At 44.7% G+C, this 26,409-nt stretch overlaps 1 protein-coding gene across 1 annotated transcript in view; it reads right to left on the bottom strand.

The window, feature by feature from the left end:
* LOC139532050 (cadherin-12-like) overlaps positions 1–26,409 on the bottom strand; it is a 187,354-nt gene that overhangs the window by 93,371 nt on the left and 67,574 nt on the right. The window contains exon 2 of the mRNA XM_071329161.1: positions 21,228–21,655. Within this exon, the coding sequence (XP_071185262.1) occupies positions 21,228–21,473 (246 nt within the window). The 5' untranslated portion in view covers positions 21,474–21,655. The remainder of the gene's footprint in view (positions 1–21,227; positions 21,656–26,409) is intronic.

The raw sequence follows: 26,409 nt of genomic DNA, 5'->3' as shown, positions 1-26,409 counted from the left end.
CTCTCCGACTTCCTCCCAGGCCGCCTCTCCGACTTCCTCCCAGGCCGCCTCTCCGACTTCCTCCCAGGCCGCCTCTCCGACTGCCTCCCAGGCCGCCTCTCCGACTGCCTTCCAGGCCAATTCCATCTACCTTCCAAGCCACCTCTCCAGCCACTTCACAGGGCACCTCCCCACATGGAAACACCTGATTACTCTTCAGATTTCAACCCAGTTGATGCACGCCCCTTCCTAAAAGCAGGGCCCAAGAAATTACAACAAGGAGTAGGAAGAGGAGAAAGACTGCGATTTTGACGGATACACCCAACAAGCAGGCATTGGAAGAAGAGCATAAAAAGTCAAGCACTCAGAAGGCAAAAATAAAAATGGCCCTGCCTTAAACTGCTGGAAAGAAGCAAGTCAAGACAAACCACACTAAACAACAACAAAAAAAGTGTCCTGCCTAAGAAAAAAGACAAAACAAAGCACATTGAACAAGACGATTCAGATTCCTCCAACGAGGAACACTTCTGCATTGTGTGTATAGAGCACTTAACAATTCCAAGTCCAAGAAGGTCTGGGTGGTGCTGGGAATGCAAATTGTGGGTCCACAAGCCTGCACCACAGGACAGCCATACTGTCACAACTGTGACTTTGATTAATTGAACATGTCCAACATTCAGACACACGCATGCACACTCACACAGACACACACACACAACACAAAAATGTAGGTGTTTCGTTTAGCCTAGTTGTTGTTTGGTTGAGAAATATAATTTAGTGGGGGGTAAAACAATAAACATTTTATTATTTGTTATTTCTGCCAAACAAAATGTTAAACATGGCAATGTTGCTCTCATGATCTCAATGAAGGCATTCAATAATTATGCATTTTTTTTCCACTTCTGTTACAATTCACCCCAAGCATTGTTACAACTAACCCAGACCATGGGGTAAATTGTAACACTTCACTCCTTGTATTTAAGACGACACCATGCATTTGCAGTTTGATTTACATATATAATAAAAACACCAATTTGTAAAGGACAGATGTAGGTCGTTTGTATCAAGTTTTGAATACACTACCATAAACAATCTCTGAGAAACTGACAAAAAGGTGAACAGTGTTTCAACCATCCTCGGTCTCCCCAATGAGGTAATTTCTAAACCTTACCTTGCCATGGGGAGCTTTTAATGATTTAGTTTAGTATACGGCAGTGTATGGTTCTTTAGAAAGCCTTAGCAACTGGCCCCCTCTCGTGACAGTCCTATGAAAAGGACATGGGTCTGCAGTGTGGTTCTTTCAGGACAACCAACACAGTGGTGACCCACTGAGCCACAGCCTTTGTAAATACATCATAAGCCCATAAACCATTCCAGCTTTATGTGGGTCCAATGAAACCCATATCAAAGTGGGTTGGGTGTATAGGGGGTGGATGTGATCTTGAACAAAGGCTGTGTGTGATTTCCTGTGACAGAAGTGGCAACACACACATCAGACACATACACAAATTATATCCTATATTCCATAATGATGTTACAGGAACATTGCTGCCTTTTTCAAATATTGAAAATCGCATAAATTGCTCAACATCATAACCCAAATACACTGTATATCTGCTTTGGTTCGCCCACTTATGAAGAGCTGGGAAAGTAGCATGCTGTAGTGTTTTCAGTTGTTATTTATGTACTTCTCCCAAGGTCAAGCTGTAGTTTACACTTCCCAGTCAACTGTCGTCAAGGAAATACTGTGACACACTTTTTATGTTCATCACAGAAACTCTCCAAAACCACACCTTTTGTGTTAGTCATTCATAGCGTTTAAAGTGAGGTCTGCCATGATGAGAGAGAGGATGCTGCTGCTGAGCTCAGCGAGGAGGGTTTATTAGTGATTGAGAGGAAGGAGCGGTTCTTGATTTATGGCTCATCAACTGGTAGAAGTTTTTCTTGCAGATAGCAATTGCTCAGCATTGGGATTGTAGGACATTATCTAAGTGTTGAGCGGACGAGTCTTGCCTTCATTATCCCCAAAGGCTTTCTGGGCTTTTATTTCCGTGTTATAAAAAGGAACATTGCTGTGTAGCCGATGGAATATGCTTTAAGTTGGTAACGCATTGCATGCACCTATAAATTGGTTTTTGCATAGCCTACAGTTGAGCAGACGTGTTTAAGGATTTCCACAAATGGCGAAAACATTTTGCTGGGTGTGGAAAGTAATGGGCCTTATATAAACAGATTTCATACATCAATTAAATTATAGAAGACATTAGCAGAATATTTTTTTATACCACACAAAATGCAGGCTACAGTGCAACTCGCTATTCAGGTAGGATCCATTTTTTATTTTATTTTTTATAATAATGATTTATTTTATCATTATTATTATTATTGTATTTAAGTGTTATTATTTTAAACCTATTTATTAATCTAAACCAGTTATTTAAATATCCTACACAAAACATGTTTTGTTTAATTCTGTTAAATTAAGCTAGATCTGTCTTTTGAAATGTGTGTTCCGTATTTACTTTAAGATACTGTAGGTTTTAAGTAGGCCTGTTGTAAAATCAATACCATTAGCATATTTGGGTACTGTAGGCATTAGTGGTTTCATGGTAATTGCTGCAATATAGCCTGTTCAAAAATTTTGTGAAGGTTTAAACCAGTTCACAAGTGTTTTGTTGCATTATTTTCCAGTAATTTTCTTTGGCCAAATGAAGTTCCAACTGTGATGTTGTGTTTGCCGTGATACAATATCCTGCGAGTATTTTCCCTAGAAACAATGGCTTGACTTACTTTAGATTTTATCTACATGAAGTTTAGAAACCTTTTAACCTTTGTGAAGGTTAACTGTGGTGTGGCTATTAGCCTATTATACGAAGGCAGCACACACTGGCACTCCAACTGACTCCTACAGTTGCACTCACAACTTAGAGTAGCAAGTGCATACATTTTCATATTCATTTGTACTGTTCCACAAAGGGGAATCAAACCCACAACCCTGGTGTTACAGGTGACATGCTCTACCAACTGAGCTACCCAGGAACACAGGTTTTGCACTCAATGGATAAGGTACATTTCTCAAATATCCAATTAATTGAAATCCTCCCGGTTATCTGTCTGGCACAGGGTTTATGTTAGCCGGTAGCCTAATAGCCGGCTTTTGGCAAAAATAAATAATATTGTCACCAGCCAATTGTCCTGGTGAATAAAAATTGCTAAATAATTATTTGTAGCCTATTCATTGATGAAAATAACAGTCAATGGAAATACATTTGACAGGTCAAGCTTATCAGTCGATGGGTTAATTTGCAGAATTGAGTGGAATTAAATTGGCATGCATATATTCGTTATGTATCTTATTGATCACAAGAACACAGCATACAGCTATAGGGCCTTTGAGCGGAAAATCTGTCAGACAGCGCTTTTATAAACCCAATCATTGTGCAACAAGTCTAAATACAATTGTCTGTTAAAAATAGTTTTAATGTCCACGATTAAAAAGATATACTATTTTTAGGCCTATTTCTCATGGTAGCCAAATTGAAGAGCACTTCCCATTCGCTATTCATATGCATAGGCAGGAAGGTAGGCTTCATCAGCGCATCACACACCACTTTTCAATGAGCTCGAGGCGGTATGTATTTTTAAAACATATATTCATTGTTTGAAACCTGAACGTTTTACCTCCTATTATGAGGCATGTTTAACCTTGCTTCAAAGAAGCCTAGGCAAAGTCCGACCATATCCGTGGAGGCAATTATTTTATATAGACTTCCATATTTCATTGAAACCAGTAGCCTATTTCTATCATGTTCGATTGGTTTTACATTTTATTTCAATGTCCGGTTGCCAAAGGCACAATCCTAGTCATATTAGCAACCCATAGATGTTGCATCTTTAGACTTTCAAAATTTTGAAAATACAGTATATTTCCATCTCTGTCACTTCGATTACAGTGTTTCACGCTAATTGTATTGTGAAACAAACATTTGCGCATAACCTATGGCCTTGTCCACATTGTTGAGTTTATAATGTGAAGAAATAGTAGCGTATCAACATTTGGAGCTAAACTTTCTGATCTGTTGCATCAGACTCATTGCTTTTTCACTTTTTTTATGAAGTTGAATTTATGCAAGTCATTGTTCTTGTATTGTGTTCATTCCTTTGACACACGGACAAGTCAAAATGCAAAAGTAACTTTTTCCTCCTCTTGTGTGTCACAGAAGAAAACAAACATTGCTTTGTTTGCATTCATTGATGCAAAATAGACGATTAGGCAGTTCTTGAAGAAGTCTTGAAAATATTTTCAGAATTCCCTTAACTCCATGCAGGTTGACGTTTATTGTCATGAGTCTTGTTCTGTGGCAGAACTGAGCAATTTCCCCTTAGACCAGCTGCAATGTCAAAATTGGCTATATTGTAAAAATTCATGAACACTTAAATTAGCTATTTGGTCTTAATATAGGGTTAGCATTAGGCATTACAGCTAGCTGTAGGGTTAAGTTTAGGGTTAGGTTTCAAATCAGATTTGATGACTTTATGGCTGTGCCAGCTAGCGACCACTCTGGAGAGCTGCCTCCAGAACAAGATTCATGATGAAAATTGCTAACCTTCTTTCTCCATCTTCCCTGCCTCCTTCCACTAACTAATTACTGCAGCACACAGTTTTTAAATTTAAGCACCACCTTCGCCAAATCCTGATTCGTCCAAATAATCAGTGACAAAACCCCAGTCATTATATTACAGCTCTGACAGATGCTCTGTTTACACGCAGAATCTTCCCACTAAATATTAACGTCTAGTGTAAGTTTGAAAGCAGAACCCTTTCTGTGAATTTATTTTGATCTTTGTAATGAATCACTGCAGCTCGGAATCCCCAAGTTGTGAATTCATGACAAAAACGGTTTGAAGTCATATGAGATTCTCAGCAGAGCAAGATAACACAAAACCTATTCATCATACTTAATTTGGAGTGAACTTGTACAAGAGTCCTTCCTCAACCTAACCCATGGAGCATGCTCACAAAATGCAATCATCTCTATCTCAGCAGGGGACTAACCACAAGTCCCTTTTTAAAGAGATTTAGCACAACAAACTCCTAATCATTGCCCAAGGATCTGCTTTTTTCTTTACAGCTTGTTTATGCCCTTTGTCCAGCTACTTGTACTAACAGACACGGGGGTGAGAAGCAGACAGGAGACCTGGGCTGTGTCCCAAATGGCACTCTGTTCCATATTTAGTGCACTACATTTGACCAAAGCCCTGTGGGCCCTGGTCAAAAGTAGCACACTATATAAGAAATAGGGTGCCGTTTGGGATGCAGACCTGGTCAACAGATCTCACTCTACTGAATTATTCACTGTCTAATAACTCTGCTACTTTAATCTCTTCTACTAATGAGGAACATCTAATGATAGCCCTTATGATTCCCAGCCTAATAATAGTGTATGTTTTCTGTAGATGCCATGGTCTCTATGGCCTGGAAATCATCTAGGCCAGGGATGGACAACTTTGATAAGGGTGGGGCCACAACTCATCATGAGGGGCCACAGTTGCTCGCGAGTCTGCGTACCCATGTCCATTTCCTGCAATTCTACACATTTTGTCATGGGGCATAGGGAAAATGTTGCAGTTTTAAAGCTAATTTCCTGCAATTTTACACATTTTGCCATAAGGTGGAGAGAAAAGTTAGCAGTTTTTTAATATGATATCTGAGTGAGACTGACTAACAAAATCAATGGGGGTCCGTTTAGAAAACTGGCCACTAGACAAAAAATGTTTTTTTGCTTACATGGGCTAATGGCTTATGCACAACCAAATGTCAAAATTGCACCTTGTGCAATGTACTATTCAAACTCGCAACAGTACGTTGATCTGAGGACCTTCAAAAGGAGGGCCGCCAGTAGCTCATCCCTGATCTAGGCCTATCACTGAAAATGTGCCCCATATGTATGGCCTCTGCATTCGTACAAACAATAACAAACAGACATAAGATGTTAGCTATATCATGTTGGTTGTTGGTAAACTATATGTACTGTACTTTATGTAATGCATAGTAAGTAAAGTGTGTTTGCATTCTGGTGTGAATGTATTGCTGCAATTCGTCTTGATGTATTATAGACATTCATTCCACACAACATTACAGCCCACTCTAGTCAATTACTGCATTGAAAATAAAACTGTAAAACAATAAAACCATACGGCTACAATATGTATATACCAAGACTGTGCGTGATCTAAATCCCTGCATTAAATGCTGTCTGACACCCAGCCCATCCAGTGTCCATTGTCCAGGTAGCCAATGATCCATTAGGTCTCATCCTGTGACACTGTATTTTGGTCGCAACAGCTTTTCTCTCTTTAAGATTGTCTTAAGCGAAGTCCAGGGACTTGATCTCCAAATGCCTTTCATATGGCAGATAATCAGTCAATTATTTTTGAAGCTGTGCAGCGGCCTGGGATTAAGTGACTTAGGAGTGCAGCAGACAGACAGCACCCTGGATGCTTTAGTCTGGGAGACTTCCACAAAGAATGCTGCACACCAGGGCTGATTGAAGTGGCACCTGGGCAGATAAGCTAGTATAACTATTATCCTGCCTAAGCTTAGGGGTGCCAAATTACAACTTCAGCCGTAGAATCTCTCTGCGTTTAGTTAAGGATGTCTTAACCCAAAGCAAGGATAAAAAACATATTGTGTTAGGGGAAAAGACAGCCTGGTGGCTGTGATGCGAAAAGTGGTGGTGAGGTGATGTGTTAGTGGCTTGCAGTGCAGTTCAGACTTATTTCAATTCAGTATTATAAGGTGCATGTCCTCTGTCTTTTATTGCTGTAAGCATGATCCCTCCCCCTCGTAACAATGATGTTCTGACAGCTTTAGAAATGCCACCATTTAAATTAATTCCTGCTGGGGCATTGATCTACTCACCACACGAATGCTGCTTGTGGCTGCTATGGAAATGTACATCTGACATATCCTAAGACACTCATGAATAGATATGTTTCACAAACACAACCCATTATGATATTAAAATGGTGAGACATAGTCCGTACGAGTGAAGCTAACTAAAAGAGTGTCAATTGGCAATAGCAGGCTGATTTCAAGGGATGGAGAACTTAGACATCAGAACACTACTGCTCATCCCAGACCATGCCCTAATCCCCGGGACTCGAAGGAGGAAGAGACGGCACAAGAGAGGACTCCCTGATGAGACTACATTGACAAGTAAATAAATCGCCTCTACACTCAGTTCTATTAACGAACGTACAATCAGTGGAGAACAAACGGGATGAGCTCCGTTCGAGACTATCCTATCAACGGGACCTGAAGAACTGTAATATCCTATGTTTCTCGGAGTTGTGACTGAACAAGGACCTGGATAATATAAATCTAGCAGTTTTTTTCTATGCAATGTCAAGACTGAAATGGCAGCTTTGGGTTAAGGGGGAGGTGTGTGTGTGTGTCTTTGTTAACAACAGCTGGTCAAATCAATTCAAATGTATTGGTCACATACACATGGTTAGCAGATGTTAATGCGAGTGTAGTGAAATGCTTGTGCTTCTAGTTCCGACTATGAAGTAATATACTGTATAACAAGCAATCTAACAAATTCACAACAACTACCTTATACACACAAATACACATAAATGTAAAGGGATCAATAGAATATGTACATATAAATATATGGATGAGCAATGGCATAGGCAAGATGCAGTAGATGGTATAGAATACAGTATATACATATGAGATGAGTAATGTAAGATATGTAGACATTTTTAAAGTGGCGTTATTTAAAGTGACTACTGATACCTTTATTAAGTCAATTTATTTAAGTGACCAGAGATTTGAGTCTGTATGTTGGCAGCAGCCTCTCTATGTTAGTGATGGCTGTTTATCGGTCTAATGGTCTTGAGATAGAAGCTGTTTTTCAGTCTCTCGGTCCCAGCTTTGATGCACCTGTACTGACCTCGCCTTCTGGATGATAGCGGGATGAACAGGCAGGGGCTCGGGTGGTTGTTGTCCTTGATGATCTTTTTGGCCTTCCTGTGACATCGAGTGCTGTAGGTGTTTTGGAGAGCAGGTAGTTTGCCCTCGGTGATGCGTTGTGCAGACCACATTACCCTCTGGATATCCTTGCGGTTGAGGGCGGTGCAATTGTCGATGTTGATGGGGGGAGCTTCCTCTGCTGTTTCCTGTAGTCCACAATCATCTCCTTTGTTTTGTTGACATTGAGTGAGACGTTATTTTCCTGACACCGCACTCCGAGGGCCCTCACCTCCTCCCTGTAGTCCGTCTCGTTGTTGTTGGTTATTAGGCCTACCACTGCAGTGTCATCTGCAAACTTGATGATTGAGTTGGAAGCGTGCATGGCCACGCAGTCATGGGTGAACAGGGAGTACAGGAGAGGGCTGAGAACACACCCTTGTGGGGCCCCAGTGTTGAGGATCAGCGAGGTGGAGATGTTGTTTCCTACCTTCACCACCTGGGGACGGACCGTCAGAAAGTCCAGGACCCAGTTACACAGGGCGGGGTTGAGACCCAGGGTCTTGAGCTTAATGACGAGTTTGGAGGGTACTATGGTGTTAAATGCTGAGCTGTAGTCAATGAACCACATTCTTACATAGGTATTCCTCTTGTCCAGGTGGGACAGAGCAGTGTGCAGCGTGATGGCGATTGCATCGTCAGTGGACCTATTGGGGTTGGGGCGGTAAGCAAATTGGGGTGGGTTTAGGTTATCAGGTAGGGTGGAAGTGATATGATCCTTGACTAGTCTCTCAAAGCACTTCATGATGACAGAAGTGAGTGCAATGGGGCGATAGTCATTTAGTTCAGTTACCTTAGCTTTCTTGGAAACACGGAACAGTTGTGGCCTTCTTGAAGCATGTGGGGACAACAGACTGGGATAGGGATTTGTTGAATATGTCCTTAAACACACCAGCCAGCTGGTCTGTGCAAGCTCTGAGGATGCTGCTAGGGATGACATCTGGGCCGGCAGCCTTGCGAGGGTTAACACATTTAAATGTTTTACTCACATTGGCCACGGAGAAGGAAAGCCCACTGGCTTTGGTAGCGGGCCGTGTCAGTGGCACTGTATTGTCCTCAAAGCGAGCAAAGAAGTTGTTTAATTTGTCTGGGAGTAAGACGTCGATGTCAGCGACGGGGCTGGTTTTTATTTTTTAATCTGTGATTGACTGCAGATCCTGCCACATACGTATCGTGTTTGAGCCGTTGAATTGCAACTCTACTTTCTCTATACCGACACTTTGCTTGTTTGATTGCCTTACGGAGGGAATAGCTGCACTGTTTGTATTCGGTCGATTTCTGGTCGCCTTGCCGTGATTAAAAGCGGTGGTTCGCGCTTTCAGTTTTGCGCAACTGCTGCCATTAATCCACGGTTTCTGGTTAAGGAAGGTTTTAATAGTCACAGCGGGTACGACATCTCCAATGCACTTGCTACTAAACTCGCTCACCGAGTCAGTGTACACATCAATGTTGTTGTCTGAGGCTATCCGGGAACATATCCCAGTCCATGTGATCGAAGCAATCTTGAAGCGTGGAATCCGATTGGTCAGACCAGCGTTGTATTGACCTGAGCACGGGCGTTTCCTCTTTTAGTTTCTGTCTATAGGCTGGGAGCAAATTATATAAAAAATGTTTACCTTTATTTAGCTAGGCAAGACAGTTAAGAACAAATTCTTATTTTACTGTACCGACTCTGACAAGGTATCCCGAGTGAGCCATGTTTCCGTGAAACAGAAAATGTTGCAATCTCTGATGTCTCTCTGGAAGGCAACTTGTGCTCTAATTTTGTCCACGTTGTTGTCTAGAGATTGGACATTGGCGAGTAATATGCTAGGAAGCAGTGGATGGTGTGCTGGCCTTCTGAGTCTGACTAGTAGGCCTCTCTGTCTGCCTCTCCTGCGGCGACCGCGTTGTTTTGGGTCAGCCTCTGGGATAAGATCGCATGTCCGAACAAAGAATCCGCTTCAGGAAAGACGTATTCCTGGGCGTAATGATGGTAAGTTGACATCGCTTTTATATCCAATAGTTCTTCAAATAGTACACAAAACAAAACCATCATGCTGGTGCACAATCTCTAATGTTAACCTCTCTTGGGTTGGGGGCAGTATTTTGAATTTAGGATGAATAAGGTGCCGAATGTAAACTGCCTGTTACTCAGGCTCAGAAGCTAGGATATGCATATGCATGGTAGTATTGGATAGAAAACACTCTAAAGTTTCCTAAACTGTTAAAATAATGTCTGTGAGTATAAAATAACTGATATGGCAGGCAAAAACCTGAGGAAAATCCATCCAGGAAGTGGGATATTTTTGATAAGGGTACTTTTCTATAGAATGCCTATACAGTATCTAAATGGTTATGACCCAGATTGCAGTTCCTATGGCTTCCACTAGATGTCAACAGTCTTTAGACATTGTTTCAGGCTTGTATTCTGAAAAATGAGGAAGAATGAGACCATTCTTTCAGTGGACTCTAGATTGAACAGGAGCTAGTTTGCGCGTGTGACCGATTGCGCACCGTTCATTGTTTTTCCTTTCTATTGAAGACACTATTGTCCGGGTGAAATATTATCGATTATTTATACAATAGACAACCTGAGGATTAATTATAAACATCATTTGACATGTTTCGACGAACTTTACCGGTACTATTAGGATGTATTCGTCTGCATGTCAGGACCACCTTTGAGGCAGTGGATTACTGAACAAAACGCGCCAACAAAACAGAGTTTTTGGGACATAAAGAGGGACTTTTTATCGAACAAAACAAACAGTTATTGTGTAACAGGGACTCTTGAGATTGCAACCATATGAAGATCATCAAAGGTAAGTGATTAATTTTATCGCTATTTCTGACTTGTGTAATTCCTTTACCTGGCTGTAAAATGTTTGTTCGCTTTTGTAAGCGGGCGCTGTCCTCAGATAATCGCATGGTATGTTTTCGCTGTAAAGCCTTTTTGAAATCTGACAGAGCGGCTGGATTAACAGGAAGTTAATCTTTAAACCGATGTATAAAACTTGTATTTTTATGAATATTTCTGTATTTTGAATTTGGCGCTCTGCAATTTCACTGGATGTTGGCCAGGTGGGACGCTACCGCCCCACCTGCCCATAAGAAGTTTTAAGGTAGTCTCAAAGTTTTGCTCGCCTGAGTTGAAAAACCTCATGATAAACAGCAGACCAAGAGAGTTTTAATCTATATTTTTTGTAGCTGTCTATGTAACACCACAAACCGATGCTGGCACTAAGACCACACTCAACGAGCTGTATAGGGCCATAAGCAAACAATAAAATGCACATCCAGAGGCGGTGCTCCTGGTAGCCAGTGATTTTAATGCAGGGAAACTGAAATCTGTCCTACCTCACTTTTACCAGCATGTCACCTGTGCAAATGGTGGCAAATAGCTCTAGATCACCTTTACTCAACACACATAAACACATATAAAGCTCTCCCTCGCCCTCCATTTGGCAAATCTGACCATAAATCTATCCTCCTGATTCCTGCTTACAAGCAAAAACTCAAACTTGAAGTACCAATGACGCTCTCAATATGGAAGTGGTCCAATTTAAGGGGATGCTACACAACATTAAACACAGCCGCGAGCTTCCCAGAAACACGAGCCTACCAGACAAGCTAAATTCCTTCTATGCTCGCTTCGAGGCAAGCGACATTGAACCATGCATGAGAGCGCCAGCTGTTTCGGGTGACTGTGTGATCTGGCCACCCGTAGCCGATGTGAGTAAAAACAGTTTAACAGGGACAGCCAGACTACCAGGACGCATACTCAGAGCATGTGCTGACCAGCTAGCAGTTGTCTTCACTGTTATTTTCACCTCTCCTTGCTGCAGTTTATAATACCTACAGTACATGTTTTGAGCAAACCACCATAGTCCCTGTGCCCAAGAACGCCAAGGTAACCTGTCTAAATGACTATCATTCGTAGCCATGAAGTCCTTTGAAAGGCTAATCATGGCTCACATCAACACCATCATCCCAGCCACCCTGGACCACTCCAAATCACACACTGTTCCAACAGATCTACAGATGACCTAATCTCTTTTGATCTCCACACTTCCCTTTCCCTCCTAGACGAGAGGAACACTCATGTGAGAATGTTCTTCGTTGACTATAGCTCAGCGTTCAACACCATAGTGCCCTCGAAGCTCATCAATAGCTCAAGACCCTGGGACTGAACACCTCCCTCCCAACGCAACTGGCTCCTGTACATGCTGACGGTATTTTGGTATTTGGTATTTTTTTAGGATCCCCATTAGCTGTTGCAAAAGCAGCAGCTACTCATCCTGGGGTCCACACTAAACATGACATAATAAAGAACATTAATAGACAACAGCTCAAGGACATACATATATTTTTTTATTACAACAGGCACACATAGCCTACTATCAATACATACACACAAACTTCTTGGTCAAATAAGGGAGAGGCGTTGTGCCGTAAGGTGTTGCTTTATCTGTTTTTTGAAACCAGGTTTGCTGTTCACTTGAGCAATATGAGATAGAACGGAGTTCCATGCAATAATTGCTCTATATAATACTGCACGCTTTCTTGAATTTGTTCTGGATTTGGGGACTGAGAAAAGTCTGGTGGGGTAAGTGTGTGTGTCAGAGCTGTGTGTAAGTTGACTATGCAAACAAATTGGGATTTTCAACACATACATTTTTCGGGCCGCCCACAGGTGGTGAGTGTAGGCAACAACACATCCACCACGCTGACCCTCAACACTTACACTACCGTTCAAAAGTTTGAGGTCACTTAGAAATGTCCTTATTTTCGAAAGAAAAACTAATTTTTAGTCCATTAAAATAACATTAAATCAGAAATACAGTGTAGACATTGTTAATGTTGTAAATGACAATTGTAGCAGGAAACGGCAGATATTTTATGGAATATCTACATAGGCGTACAGAGGCCCATTATGAGCAACCATCATTCCTATGTTCCAATGGCACGTTGTGTTGGCTAATCCAAGTTTATAATTTTAAAAGGCTAATTGATCATTAGAAACCCTTTTGCAATTATGTTTGCACAGCTGAAAACAGTTGTTCTGATTAAAGAAGCAATAAAACTGGCCATCTTTAGACTAGTTGAGTATCTGGAGCATCAGCATTTGTGGGTTCGATTACAGGCTCAAAATGTCTAGAAAGAAACTTGTCAGTCTATTCTTGTTCTGAGAAATGAAGGCTATTCCATGTGAGAAATTGCCAAGAAACTGAAGATCTCGTACAACGCTGTGTACTACTCCCTTCACAGAACAGCGCAAACTGGCACCAATCAGAATAGAAAGAGGAGTGGGAGGCCCTGGTGCACAACTGAGCAAGAGGACATGTACATTAACAATGTATACACTGTATTTCTGATCTATTTGATGTTATTTTAATGGACAAAAAATGTACTTTTCTTTCAAAAACAAGAACATTTCTAAGTGACACCAACATTTTCAATGACACCAACATTTCCCTCCTGTACTCCCTTTTCACCCATGACTGCATGGCCAAGCACGACTCCAACATGACCATTAAGTTTGCTGACGATACAATGGTGGTTGGCCTTGATGATGATGAGAGCCTATAGGGAGGAGGTCAGTGATCTTGCAGTGTGGTGCCAGGTCAACAACCTCTCCCTCAACAAGACAAAGGAGCTGATCATGGACTAGAGGAAATGGAGGGCCGAGCACGCCCCCATTCACATCAACGGGGCTGGAGTGGAGCAGGTAAAGAGCTTGAAATTCCTCAGTGTCCACATCACTAAGGAATTAACATGGTCCACACAGTCGTGAAGAAGGCACGACAACTCCTTTTCCCCCTCAAGAGGCTGAAAAGATTTGTCATGGGCCCTCAGATCCTCAAAGTTCTACAGGTGCATCATTGAGAGCATCTTGGCTGGCTTTATCACAGCTTTGTATGGCAGTTGCTTGACATGTGACCTCAAGGCGCTACAGAAGGTAGTGCGTACGGCTCAGTGCATCGATGAGGCAGAGCTCCCTGCCACCTAGCACCTCTATACCAGGTGGTGTCAAAGGAAGGACCTAAAAATTGTCAAAGACTCCAGCCACCCAAGTCATAGACTATTCTCTCTGCTACTGCACGGCAAGAGGTACCGATGAACCAAGTCTGAAACCAACAGGACCCTGAACAGCTTCTACCCCTCATGTGCCACTGCTACTGTTTATTATCTATCCTATTGCCTAGTCACTTTATCCCTGCCTATATGCACTATCATGACTCTCTCTTTGCTGAGGATCTAAGGCTTTGGATCAGCTTGGCAAATAGCTGACAGATAGCTAGACCCCCCCCCTATAACTCGGGCAGTTGTTGTTGCCATTCTGTACCTGTCCCACAGGTGTGATGTTCGGATGTACCGGTCCTGTGCAGGTGTTGTTACACATGGTCTGCCACTGCAAGGACGATCAGCTCTCCGTCCTGTCTCCCTGTAGCGCTGTCTTAGGCGTCTCACAGTACGGGCATTGCAATGTATTGCCCTGGCCACATCTGCAGTTCTCATGCCTCCTTGCAGCATGCCTAAGGCACGTTCACACAGATGAACAGGGACCCTGGGCATCTTTCTTTTTGTGTTTTTCAGAGGCAGTAGAAAGGCCTCTTTAGTGTCCTAAGTCTTCATAACTGTGACCTTTATTGCCTACCGTCTGTAAGCTGTTAGTGTCTTAACAACCGTTCCACAGGTGCGTGTTCATTAATTGTTTATGGTTCATTGAACAAGCATGGGAAACAGAGTTTAAACCCTTTACAATGAACATCTGTGAAGTTATTTAGATTTTTATGAATTATCTTTGAAAGACAGGGTCCTGAAAAATTGATGTTTCTTTTTTTGCTGAGTTTTTATACATTGCATTTCTTGTCTGAATGGCCGATGGTTAGGGTGCTAATTATTATGATTTCTGTGAGCATAGTTTCGAAATGTATCCAAGTGTTCTCTATCTTTGTTTCTCCCTCTCTTTATCTTTCCCCACTCCCTTTCCATTGTGTAACAAGCCGTCATTATCGTGTCAGTCCACTAGGAACTTTTATCTCATGTAAGTGTGTATGTGTATTGTGTTAATATTTGTTGATTCAAGAGGTCTGCAACATTCAGAATGAGACTGATTGAGGTAATGATTAATAAGTGACTGTTATTGATGTCAGATAAATCTATATATCTTTAGAGTTTAATTTGGGAGATGGTAACTCATTAAACAACTTTTCCCGTGGTGCCCAAATTCCTAATGAGTTATTTGTTACATGATTAATATAATTGGGTGACAATTAAACATAGTTAGTTGATAAGATAAATAACAGTCATCACATTAATGCAAGTCACGTCACAACAGTACATACATTGCCTTTGGAAAGTATTCAGACGCCTTGACTTTTTCCACATTTTGTTACGTTAGAGCCTTATTCTAAAAGGGATTACATAAATAAAAATCCTCAGCAATCTACACACAATACCCCATAATTACCAAGCAAACACAGGTTTTTAGAATTTTCTGAAAATGTATGTATAAAAAATATATATATACTGAATACTTCTATTCATAAGTTTTCAGACCCTTTGGTATGAGACTCAAAATTGAGCACAGGTCCTTCCTGTTTCCATTCTACAACTTCATTTGAGACTACCTGTTGTAAATTCAATTGATTGGACATGACTTGGAAAGGCAAAAACCTATCTATATACATCTGTCAGAGCAAAAACTAAGCCATGAGGTCAAAAGAAATGTACTTAGAGCTCCGAGGCAGGATTGTGTTGAGGCATAGATTTGGGGAAGGGTACCAAAATATGTCTGCAGCATTGAAAGTCCTCAAGAACACAGTGGCCTCCATCATTCTTAAATGGAAGAAGTTTTGGAACCAACAAGACTCTTCCTTGAGCTGGCTGCCCGGCCAAACTGAGCAATCGGGGGAGATGGGTCCTCAAGGAGGTGACAAAGAACCCACTGGTCAGTCTGACAGAGCTCTAGAGTTCCTCTGTGGAGATGGGAGAACCTTCCAGAAGGACAAGCATCTCTGCAGCACTCCACCGATCAGGCCTTTATGGTAGAGTGGCCAGACAGAAGCCACTCTTCATTAAAAGGTACATGACAGCCCGCTTGGATTTAGCCAAAAATGCACCTAAAGACTCTCAGACCATGTGAAATAGATTCTCTGGTCTGATAAAACCAATATTGAACTCTATGGCCTGAATATCTAGCGTCACGTCTGGAGGAAACCTGGCACCATCCCTATGGTTAAGCATGGTGGTGGCAGCATCATGCTAAGGGGATGTTTTTCAGCTGCAGGAACTGGGACACTAGTCAGGATCGAGGGAAAGATGAACGGAACACAGTACAGAGAGATCCTTGATGAAAACCTGCTCTAGTGCACTCAGGACGTCAGACTGGTGCGGAGGTTCACCTTCCAACAGGACAATGAACCTAAGCACAAAGCCAAGACAACGCAGTAGTGGCTTCGGGACAAGTTTCTGAATGTCCTTGAGTGGCCCAGCTGTAACCTAACAAAATGTGGAACATGTCAAGGGGTCTGAATAATTTCCAAAGGCACTGTATCTACCTCAATTACCTCATACTCCTGCACATCGATTCGGTATTGGATCTCTTTGTCTATACAGTGGCTTGAGAAGGTATTCACCCCCTTTGGCATGTTTCCTTTTTGTTGCCTAACAACCTGGAATTAAAATAGATTTTGGGGGGGTTTATGTCATTTGATTTTAACAACATGTCTACCACTTAGAAGATGCAAAATATGTTTTATTGTGGAACAAACAAGAAAATAAACAGTACACTTGAGCGTGCATAACTATTCACCCCCCAAAGTCAATACTTTGTTGAGCCACCTTTTGCAGCAATTACAGCTACAAGTCTCTTGGGTTAAGTCTCTATGAACTAGGCACATCTAGCCACTGGGATTTTTGCCCATTCTCAAAGGCAAAACTGCTCCAGCTCCTTCAAGTTGGATGGGTTCCGCTGGTGTACAGCAATCTTTAAGTCATACATTTACATTACATTTAAGTCATTTAGCAGACGCTCTTATCCAGAGCGACTTACAAATTGGTGCATTCACCTTATGATATCCAGTGGAACAACCACTTTACAATAGTGCATCTAACTCTTTTAGGGGGGGGGGGTTAGAAGGATTACTTTATCCTATCCTAGGTATTCCTTAAAGAGGTGGGGTTTCAGGTGTCTCCGGAAGGTGGTGATTGACTCCGCTGACCTGGCGTCGTGAGGGAGTTTGTTCCACCATTGGGGTGCCAGAGCAGCGAACAGTTTTGACTGGGCTGAGCGGGAACTGTACTTCCTCAGAGGTAGGGAGGCGAGCAGGCCAGAGGTGGATGAACGCAGTGCCCTTGTTTGGGTGTAGGGCCTGATCAGAGCCTGAAGGTACGGAGGTGCCGTTCCCCTCACAGCTCCGTAGGCAAGCACCATGGTCTTGTAGCGGATGCGAGCTTCAACTGGAAGCCAGTGGAGAGAGCGGAGGAGCGGGGTGACGTGAGAGAACTTGGGAAAGTTGAACACCAGACGGGCTGCGGCGTTCTGGATGAGTTGTAGGGGTTTAATGGCACAGGCAGGGAGCCCAGCCAACAGCGAGTTGCAGTAATCCAGACGGGAGATGACAAGTGCCTGGATTAGGACCTGCGCCACTTCCTGCGTGAGGCAGGGTCGTACTCTGCGAATGTTGTAGAGCATGAACCTACAGGAACGGGTCACCGCCTTGATGTTAGTTGAGAACGACAGGGTGTTGTCCAGGATCACGCCAAGGTTCTTAGCACTCTGGGAGGAGGACACAATGGAGTTGTCAACCGTGATGGCGAGATCATGGAACGGGCAGTCCTTCCCCGGGAGGAAGAGCAGCTCCGTCTTGCCGAGGTTCAGCTTGAGGTGGTGATCCGTCATCCACACTGATATGTCTGCCAGACATGCAGAGATGCGATTCACCACCTGGTTATCAGAGGGGGGAAAGGAGAAGATTAATTGTGTGTCGTCTGCATAGCAATGATAGGAGAGACCATGTGAGGATATGACAGAGCCAAGTGACTTGGTGTATAGCGAGAATAGGAGAGGGCCTAGAACAGAGCCCTGGGGGACACCAGTGGTGAGAGCACGTGGTGCGGAGACAGATTCTCGCCACGCCACCTGGTAGGAGCGACCTGTCAGGTAGGACGCAATCCAAGCGTGGGCCGCGCCGGAGATGCCCAGCTCGGAGAGGGTGGAGAGGAGGATCTGATGGTTCACAGTATCAAAGGCAGCCGATAGGTCTAGAAGGATGAGAGCAGAGGAGAGAGAGTTAGCTTTAGCAGTGCGGAGCGCCTCCGTGACACAGAGAAGAGCAGTCTCAGTTGAATGACTAGTCTTGAAACCTGACTGATTTGGATCAAGAAGGTCATTCTGAGAGAGATAGCAGGAGAGCTGGCCAAGGACGGCACGTTCAAGAGTTTTGGAGAGAAAAGAAAGAAGGGATACTGGTCTGTAGTTGTTGACATCGGAGGGATCGAGTGTAGGTTTTTTCAGAAGGGGTGCAACTCTCGCTCTCTTGAAGACGGAAGGGACGTAGCCAGCGGTCAAGGATGAGTTGATGAGCGAGGTGAGGTAAGGGAGAAGGTCTCCGGAAATGGTCTGGAGAAGAGAGGAGGGGATAGGGTCAAGCGGGCAGGTTGTTGGGCGGCCGGCCGTCACAAGACGCGAGATTTCATCTGGAGAGAGAGGGGAGAAAGAGGTCAAAGCACAGGGTAGGGCAGTGTGAGCAGAACCAGCAGTGTCGTTTGACTTAGCAAACGAGGATCGGATGTCGTCGACCTTCTTTTCAAAATGGTTGACGAAGTCATCAGCAGAGAGGGAGGAGGGGGGAGGAGGGGGAGGAGGATTCAGGAGGGAGGAGAAGGTGGCAAAGAGCTTCCTAGGGTTAGAGGCAGATGCTTGGAATTTAGAGTGGTAGAAATTGGCTTTAGCAGCAGAGACAGAAGAGGAGAATGTAGAGAGGAGGGAGTGAAAGGATGCCAGGTCCGCAGGGAGGCGAGTTTTCCTCCATTTCCGCTCGGCTGCCCGGAGCCCTGTTCTGTGAGCTCGCAATGAGTCGTCGAGCCACGGAGCAGGAGGGGAGGACCGAGCCGGCCTGGAGGATAGGGGACATAGAGAGTCAAAGGATGCAGAAAGGGAGGAGAGGAGGGTTGAGGAGGCAGAATCAGGAGATAGGTTGGAGAAGGTTTGAGCAGAGGGAAGAGATGATAGGATGGAAGAGGAGAGAGTAGCGGGGGAGAGAGAGCGAAGGTTGGGACGGCGCGATACCATCCGAGTAGGGGCAGTGTGGGAAGTGTTGGATGAGAGCGAGAGGGAAAAGGATACAAGGTAGTGGTCGGAGATTTGGAGGGGAGTTGCAATGAGATTAGTGGAAGAACAGCATCTAGTAAAGATGAGGTCAAGCGTATTGCCTGCCTTGTGAGTAGGGGGGGAAGGTGAGAGGGTGAGGTCAAAAGAGGAGAGGAGTGGAAAGAAGGAGGCAGAGAGGAATGAGTCAAAGGTAGACGTGGGGAGGTTAAAGTCACCCAGAACTGTGAGAGGTGAGCCATCCTCAGGAAAGGAACTTATCAGGGCGTCAAGCTCATTGATGAACTCTCCAAGGGAACCTGGAGGGCGATAAATGATAAGGATGTTAAGCTTGAAAGGGCTGGTAACTGTGACAGCATGGAATTCAAAGGAGGCGATAGACAGATGGGTCAGGGGAGAAAGAGAGAATGTCCACTTGGGAGAGATGAGGATCCCAGTGCCACCACCCCGCTGACCAGAAGCTCTCGGGGTGTGCGAGAACACGTGGGCAGACGAGGAGAGAGCAGTAGGAGTAGCAGTGTTATCAGTGGTAATCCATGTTTCCGTCAGTGCCAAGAAGTCGAGGGACTGGAGGGAAGCATAGGCTGAGATGAACTCTGCCTTGTTGGCCGCAGATCGGCAGTTCCAGAGGCTGCCTGAGACCTGGAACTCCACGTGGGTCGTGCGCGCTGGGACCACCAGGTTAGAGTAGCAGCGGCCACGCGGTGTGAAGCGTTTGTATGGTCTGTGCAGAGAGGAGAGAACAGGGATAGACAGACACATAGTTGACAGGCTACAGAAGAGGCTACGCTAATGCAAAGGAGATTGGAATGACAAGTGGACTACACGTCTCGAATGTTCAGAAAGTTAAGCGTACGTTGCAAAAAATCTTATTGACTAAAATGATATAGTACTGCTGGCTGGTGAAATAGGCTAGCTAGCAGTGGCTGCGTTGTTGACTTTGTTTGAAAGTGTAGCTGGCTAGGTAACCTCTAACTGGCTAGGTAACCTCGACAATTACTCTAGACTACACAATTATCTTGGATACAAAGACGGCTATGTAGCCAGCTAAGATCAAACAAATCAAACTGTTGTACTGTAATGAAATGAAATGTAATACTACCTGTAATACTACCTGTGGAGCAAAGCGGAATGCAACTACTCGCTCCAAACCAAACCGGAAGTGCGTATCGTAGAGGGAGAGGCAATAGAAGTGTTGTTTCTTGTATTATTGTCTTTTGTGTCTTTAGAGGACTGCTTCACCTTAATGTCCCCTTTCCCTTTTCTTCTGTCCTTATTTTGTCCCACTTTGTCCCTTCTTTGTCCCTTCTTCTCTTCTGCCAACTAGACACTCCTTGTTAGCTAGCTAGCTTCTTTCAGGAATGTCCCTAGCAACTGCCTAGCAACAGGTAAACAACTTAGCTAGCTAAGAAAACGGTATAATTTTATGAAAAATTGTTACTTTTTCAAAAGCCTTTCTTCTTTGTTTGCTGCTTGTTTGGTCTCCTATTCATACCACAGATTCTCAATTGGATTGAGGTCTGGGCTTTGACTAGGCCATTCCAAGACATTTAAATGTTTCCCCTTAAACCAATCGCGTGTTGCTTTAGCAATATGCTTATGGTCATTGTCCTGCTGGAAGGTGAACCTCCATCCCAGTCTCAAATGTCTGGAAGACTGTAAGGTTTATGTCAAGAATTTCCCTGTATTTAGCGCCATCCATCATTCCTTCATTCCTTCAATTCTGACCAGTTTCCCAGTCCTCCCTCTCTTTGCTTTCTCTTCTTCCTCCCTCTCATCCTATTTCTACTTCTCCCTCCATTTAACACTGGTTCAATTCCTCCCGAGCTGCTAGCTACATGATTTATCGAAACACTTGCATGATATAAAAAACACAATGTATAACATCCTTACCTTGCCCACATACTGTGGATCTGACCCCATGTACTCCTCCAGCACAAAGAACTGGTTCCACACCCATCCCCTCTTGACTCTCTGAAACCCAGATGCCCCATTCCTCATCGAGCCCGCCAGGCTCCTTGGATTCTCCTTTCCCAGTCTGCTCCTGCTCAGTGGTGGACCTGGCGGGCGCACTAAAGACAGGGAACCTTTGTCGAAGACAAACCAAAGGAACAGCAGCAGGCAGTTCCTTGTAAGCATTGGCGGTCTGTGAGGTTGAGGTCTCCAAGGTAAAGTCCCACAGACGGAAAGCCAGATCAACAACTGTAAGAACCAGAGAGTTGAATCCGTGTAGGGGAGAGTGGACTGGATGCAGCCAAGATGAGGAGCCTCTGGCCTGGTTAGTTTGCCTGTCACGCTCAACGATTAATGGAGCTCATCACCTGGAAGAGAGAAATCAGAAAGAAACGTTTTAACATCCTTTCTGTATCCTATATTTCAATGAGTCACCTGTTGGATAATGGTACTGGATCCCATTTACACAAAACACAGAAAACAATGCTTGAGTATAAAAGAGAAACTCATTTTGAAATGGTAATGTCTGTATTTTTGGCACCGTCAAAATGTCACCTTGAGTATCACAGAGTATGGAAATAAATGACTATGGATGATCTTATAATCATGCCATAACAATTCACATTCATATTCCCCAGAATACATCAAAACAACTCATCTACAGAGGCAACCTTGTATTGCATCTCCAATGACATGCATGATGGATAGAGACGGATAGAGATAGTTATCAAATCAGTGTCTGGACTGCCCATACAAAACACTATGGTCCCAAACGATCCCTTCAAGCACAGATCTCTTTCTTCTCTTCACCCACTCTCATGCTGCATATATAGTCCACTACTTTTGACCAGGGCCCATAGGGGTCTGATGAAAAGTAGTGAATAATTTAGGGAACAGGGTGCCTTTTGGAACGCAGACACACAGCTACTGTATATCTCCAGAGAACAGAGTTCTCTTCAGCTTTGACAACCAGCTGCCACAGAAGATTGTTCCCCTTGCTACAGACTGTAATTTGACAGCTTTCACCCCTTAGAATGAAAACCTCCGGAGATTAAGAACAAATAATCCAGCTCCTGTGCAGTTGAATATTTAATATTTAGTTTGTCCTGATATGATATTATCTAGATACTGTATGTCTGTATTTTACTGTTTCCAGTGTATTTTCATTTAAATGTCGTTTGAGCTATTGGTGATGGTTTAGAATTCCAAGTGTGGTGAAGGGCTTATCTGGTTGTAGGAGATTCAATTTGATCTTGCATGCCTGAATGTGTCTCTATTTTACTATTTTATTTTATATTTTTTTATATAACAAAGTGCCTAGCAGGAGTTTGCTTTTCAGCAAGCATCACTGTGTACATGTTGCCTCCTGATATAGTCTCAAAAGCTCTTGATAATTGCCTGTTAAAGGAAACATGTCAAGGTACAACTTTATCATGTTTTCTGGTTTGCACGCACTACACTCTAGGCTGTGTAGCAGGTGGCTAGTACCTCTGATGGAATAGAGAAACTATGCCTTTTTTATCTTAGACCTTCATGTGTGAGAGCATAATTCATCCATCAAAGCGCTAAACTTTAATTGAGACCAACCATAAGGAATAAAGATTGTGACATCATTTATAAAACGAGAAGTAGATTTCACCTCTTTTTTTATAAAAGGGAGATCACAATTTAGTTGAGGAGGTCTCTTTTTGGTTTAGCAGAGTGCCACATGAAAACAGCTTGATGAATAGATGCCATTACCTGTCCCACTGCATTCCCAATCATTCCAATCACACAATGGAATACAATCGTGTATTGTGCATCCAAATGACACCCTATTCCCTACATAGTGCAGTACTTTTGACCAGCGCCCTGTGGGCACTATCTTGGAAATAGGGTGCAGTTGTAACCTTCTTCCTAAAAAACACCAAACAAAATGAGATTCTGTATAAAAACGCAACTTCTATACAGCTAGACTTTTACGCAGCAGGTTAGGATAATTAACATAGCAGGTTAGGAGAATTAGGTTAAGGTTAGGGAAAGGGTTAGGAGCGAAAATGCTCTCTTAGTCCCAAACAGGGCCGTCATATGAGCTATTTGCTGTTCTGTGATCTTAACAGGATTTGTACAATTGAATGCGGGCTTATGTCACGACATCCGCTAAAGTCGGTACCTCGTCATGATGAATGCTCCACCAGTCTTCCAAGCCTTTGTAGACAAGATTTTCAGGGACCTGCATGGGTAGGGTGGAGTGGTGTATATTGATGACATATGTATATTGATGACGCTGCACGCGCCGAGCATGTGTCCCTGGTACACAGCGTGCTTGGTCGACTGTTGGAGCATGACCTGTATGTCAAGGCTGAGAAATGCCTGTTCTTCCAGCAGTCCGTCTCCTTCCTAGGGTACCGCATTTCCACCTCAAGGGTGGAGATGGAGAGTGACCGCATTTCAGCCGTGCGTAATTGGTCGACTCACACCACGGTAAAGGAGGTGCAGCGGTTTCTAGGGTTTGCCAATTACTACCGGAGGTTTATCGGGGTTTTGGTCAGGTAGCGGCTCCCATTAGCTCACTGCTGAAGGGGGGCCCGGTACGCTTGCAGTGGTCGGCTGAGATGGACAGGGCTTTTGGTCACCTAAGGGCTCTGTTTACTTCGACTCCCATGCTGGCTCATCCGGATCCCTCTTTGGCGTTCATAGTGGAGGTGGACGCGTACGAGGCTGAGATAGGAGCCGTGCTCTCTCAGTGCCCGGGTACGCCACCGAAGCTCCACCACCGTGCCTTCTTCTCGAGGAAGCTCAGCCCGGCAGAGCGAAACTATGACGTGGGGGACCGGGAGCTGTTGGCTGTCATCAAGGCTTTGAAGGCGTGGAGACATTGGCTTGAGGGGGCTACACACCCTTTTTTCATTTGGACTGACCACCGCAATCTTTAGTACATCCGCGCAGCGAGGAGACTGAACCCTCGCCAGGCAAGGTGGGCCATGTTTTTCACCCGTTTTGTTTTCACCCTTTCTTACAGACCAGGTTCCCAGAACGTGAAGGCAGACGCACTGTCCCGGCTGTATGACATAAAGGAGCGGCCCATGGATCCCACCCCCATACTTGCTGCCTGGTGGTGCTGGAAGTGTGGGAGCTGGACGCGGACATTGAGCAGGCGTTAGGTGCAGAGCATGCTCCCCTCCAGTGTCCTGCTGGGCATCTGTACGTTCCGTCTGCTGTCCGTGACCTGCTGATCTATTAGGCTCATACGTCACCCTCCTCTGGTCATCCAGGTATCGGTCGGACAGTGCGCTGTTTGAGTGGGAAGTACTGGTGGCCCACCTTGGCTAAGGACGTGAGGTAAGTTACACCCCTTACCCGTTCCACAACGGCCATGGTCTCACCTGTCGATAGATTTTCTCACAGATCTCACCCCTCACAGGGTAACACCACGATCCTGGTAGTTGTGGACCGTTTCTCCAAGTCTTGCCGTCTGCCCGGTCTCCCTACGGCCCTACAGACTGCGGAGGGCCTTGTTCACTCACGTCTTCGTCTTCTACGGGGTGCCTGAGGATATAGTGTCTGACCGGAGTCCCCAGTTCACGTCGAGAGTCTGGAGAGCGTTCATGGAGCGTCTGGAGGTCTAGATCAGCCTTACCTCAGGTTTTCACCCCGAGAGTAACGGGCAAATGGAGAGAGTTAACCAGGATGTGGGTAGGTTTCTGCGGTCGTATTGCCAGGACCGGCCGGGGGAGTGGGCGGTGTTCGTGCCCTGGGCAGAGATGGCCCAGAACTCGCTTCGCCACTTCTCCACTAACCTCTCCCCCTTCCAGTGCATACTGGGGTATTAGCCGGTTCTGGCTCCTTGGCATCAGAGTCAGACCGAGGCTCCTGCGGTGGACGACTGGTTCCGGCACGCGGAGGAGACATGGGACGCCACCCATGTTCACCTTCAGTGCGCCGTGCTGCGCCAGAAAGCCAGAGCAGACCGTCACCGCAGTGAGGACCCGGTGTTCGCACCGGGGGACCGGGTCTGGATTCTCGACCCGAAACCTGCCCCTCCGCCTGCCCTGCCGGAAGCTGGGTCCGCTGAAAGTCCTGAGGAGACTGAACGAGGTGTGTCACAGGTTACAGCTCCGCCCGATTACCGTATTAACCCCTCATTCCATGTTTCTCTCCTCAGGCCGGTGGTGGCTGATCCGCTCCAGGATACTGAGGTGCGGGAGGTTCCTCCGCTCCCTCTGGACATCGAGGGGCCCCGGCGTACACCGTTCGCTCCATACTGGATTCGGGGCGTCGGGCGAGGGGCCTTCAGTACCTCGTGGAGTGGGAGGGGTACGGTCCGGAGGAGAGATGCTGGGTTCCGGTGGAGGACGTGTTGGACCGTTCAATGCTGCGGGAGTTCCACCGTCTCCATCCGGATCGCCCTGCACCTCGCCCTCCGGGTCGTCCCCGAGGCCGGTGTCGGCACGCTGCTGGAGACGCACGCCAAGGGGGGCTACATTCACGACTTCCGCCGAAGTCGGTTCCTCTCCTTGTTCGGGCAGTGTTCGGCGGTCGACGTCACCGGTCTTCTAGCCATCGCCGATCCACTTTTCATTTTCCATTTGTTTTGTCTTGTTTTCCCGCACACCTGGTTTACATTCCCTCATTATTTGACGTGTATTTAACCCTCTGTTCCCCCCATGTCTGTGTGTGGAATTGTTTGTTGTTACGTGTATGTGCACGTCAGACTGGTTTGCGCCGGGTTATGTCAACCCGTATTTTGTTTATTGTTCTTAGTGCCGTGTGTCTGTTCACCGTAATAAAGGGCTCCGTTTGCTACCCAATTCTGCTCTCCTGCGCCTGACTTCCCTGCAGCCAGTTACGCATATCCTACAGCTTAGTAAACCGTGGCATATGTGTTATTTTTTTTCAGTTTGTCTCCCATTTCTCCAATTATCCCAGTCCGGTATTCACATCAACTAATGCATGAAATACAGTCTAACCCTGCTTTTATATCATCCACGCTAAGAGATGCTTTACAGTGTTGATCCATTCATGGGCTAGTAGGAGCATAGTATAATTTCATTGTTTTATCTTGACATTTTTGTACAATGTACAATAGTGTATTGAAATAACCTTGAATAGTCAACCCATGTTTTCTTCTGAATTCAGATAG

The sequence above is a fragment of the Salvelinus alpinus genome, chromosome 10, assembly GCF_045679555.1.
Source record: "Salvelinus alpinus chromosome 10, SLU_Salpinus.1, whole genome shotgun sequence".
Taxonomy (NCBI): Eukaryota; Metazoa; Chordata; class Actinopteri; order Salmoniformes; family Salmonidae; genus Salvelinus; species Salvelinus alpinus.
The sequence above is the reverse complement of the archived record's forward strand: the minus strand, read 5'-3'. Positions and strand labels throughout refer to the sequence as shown.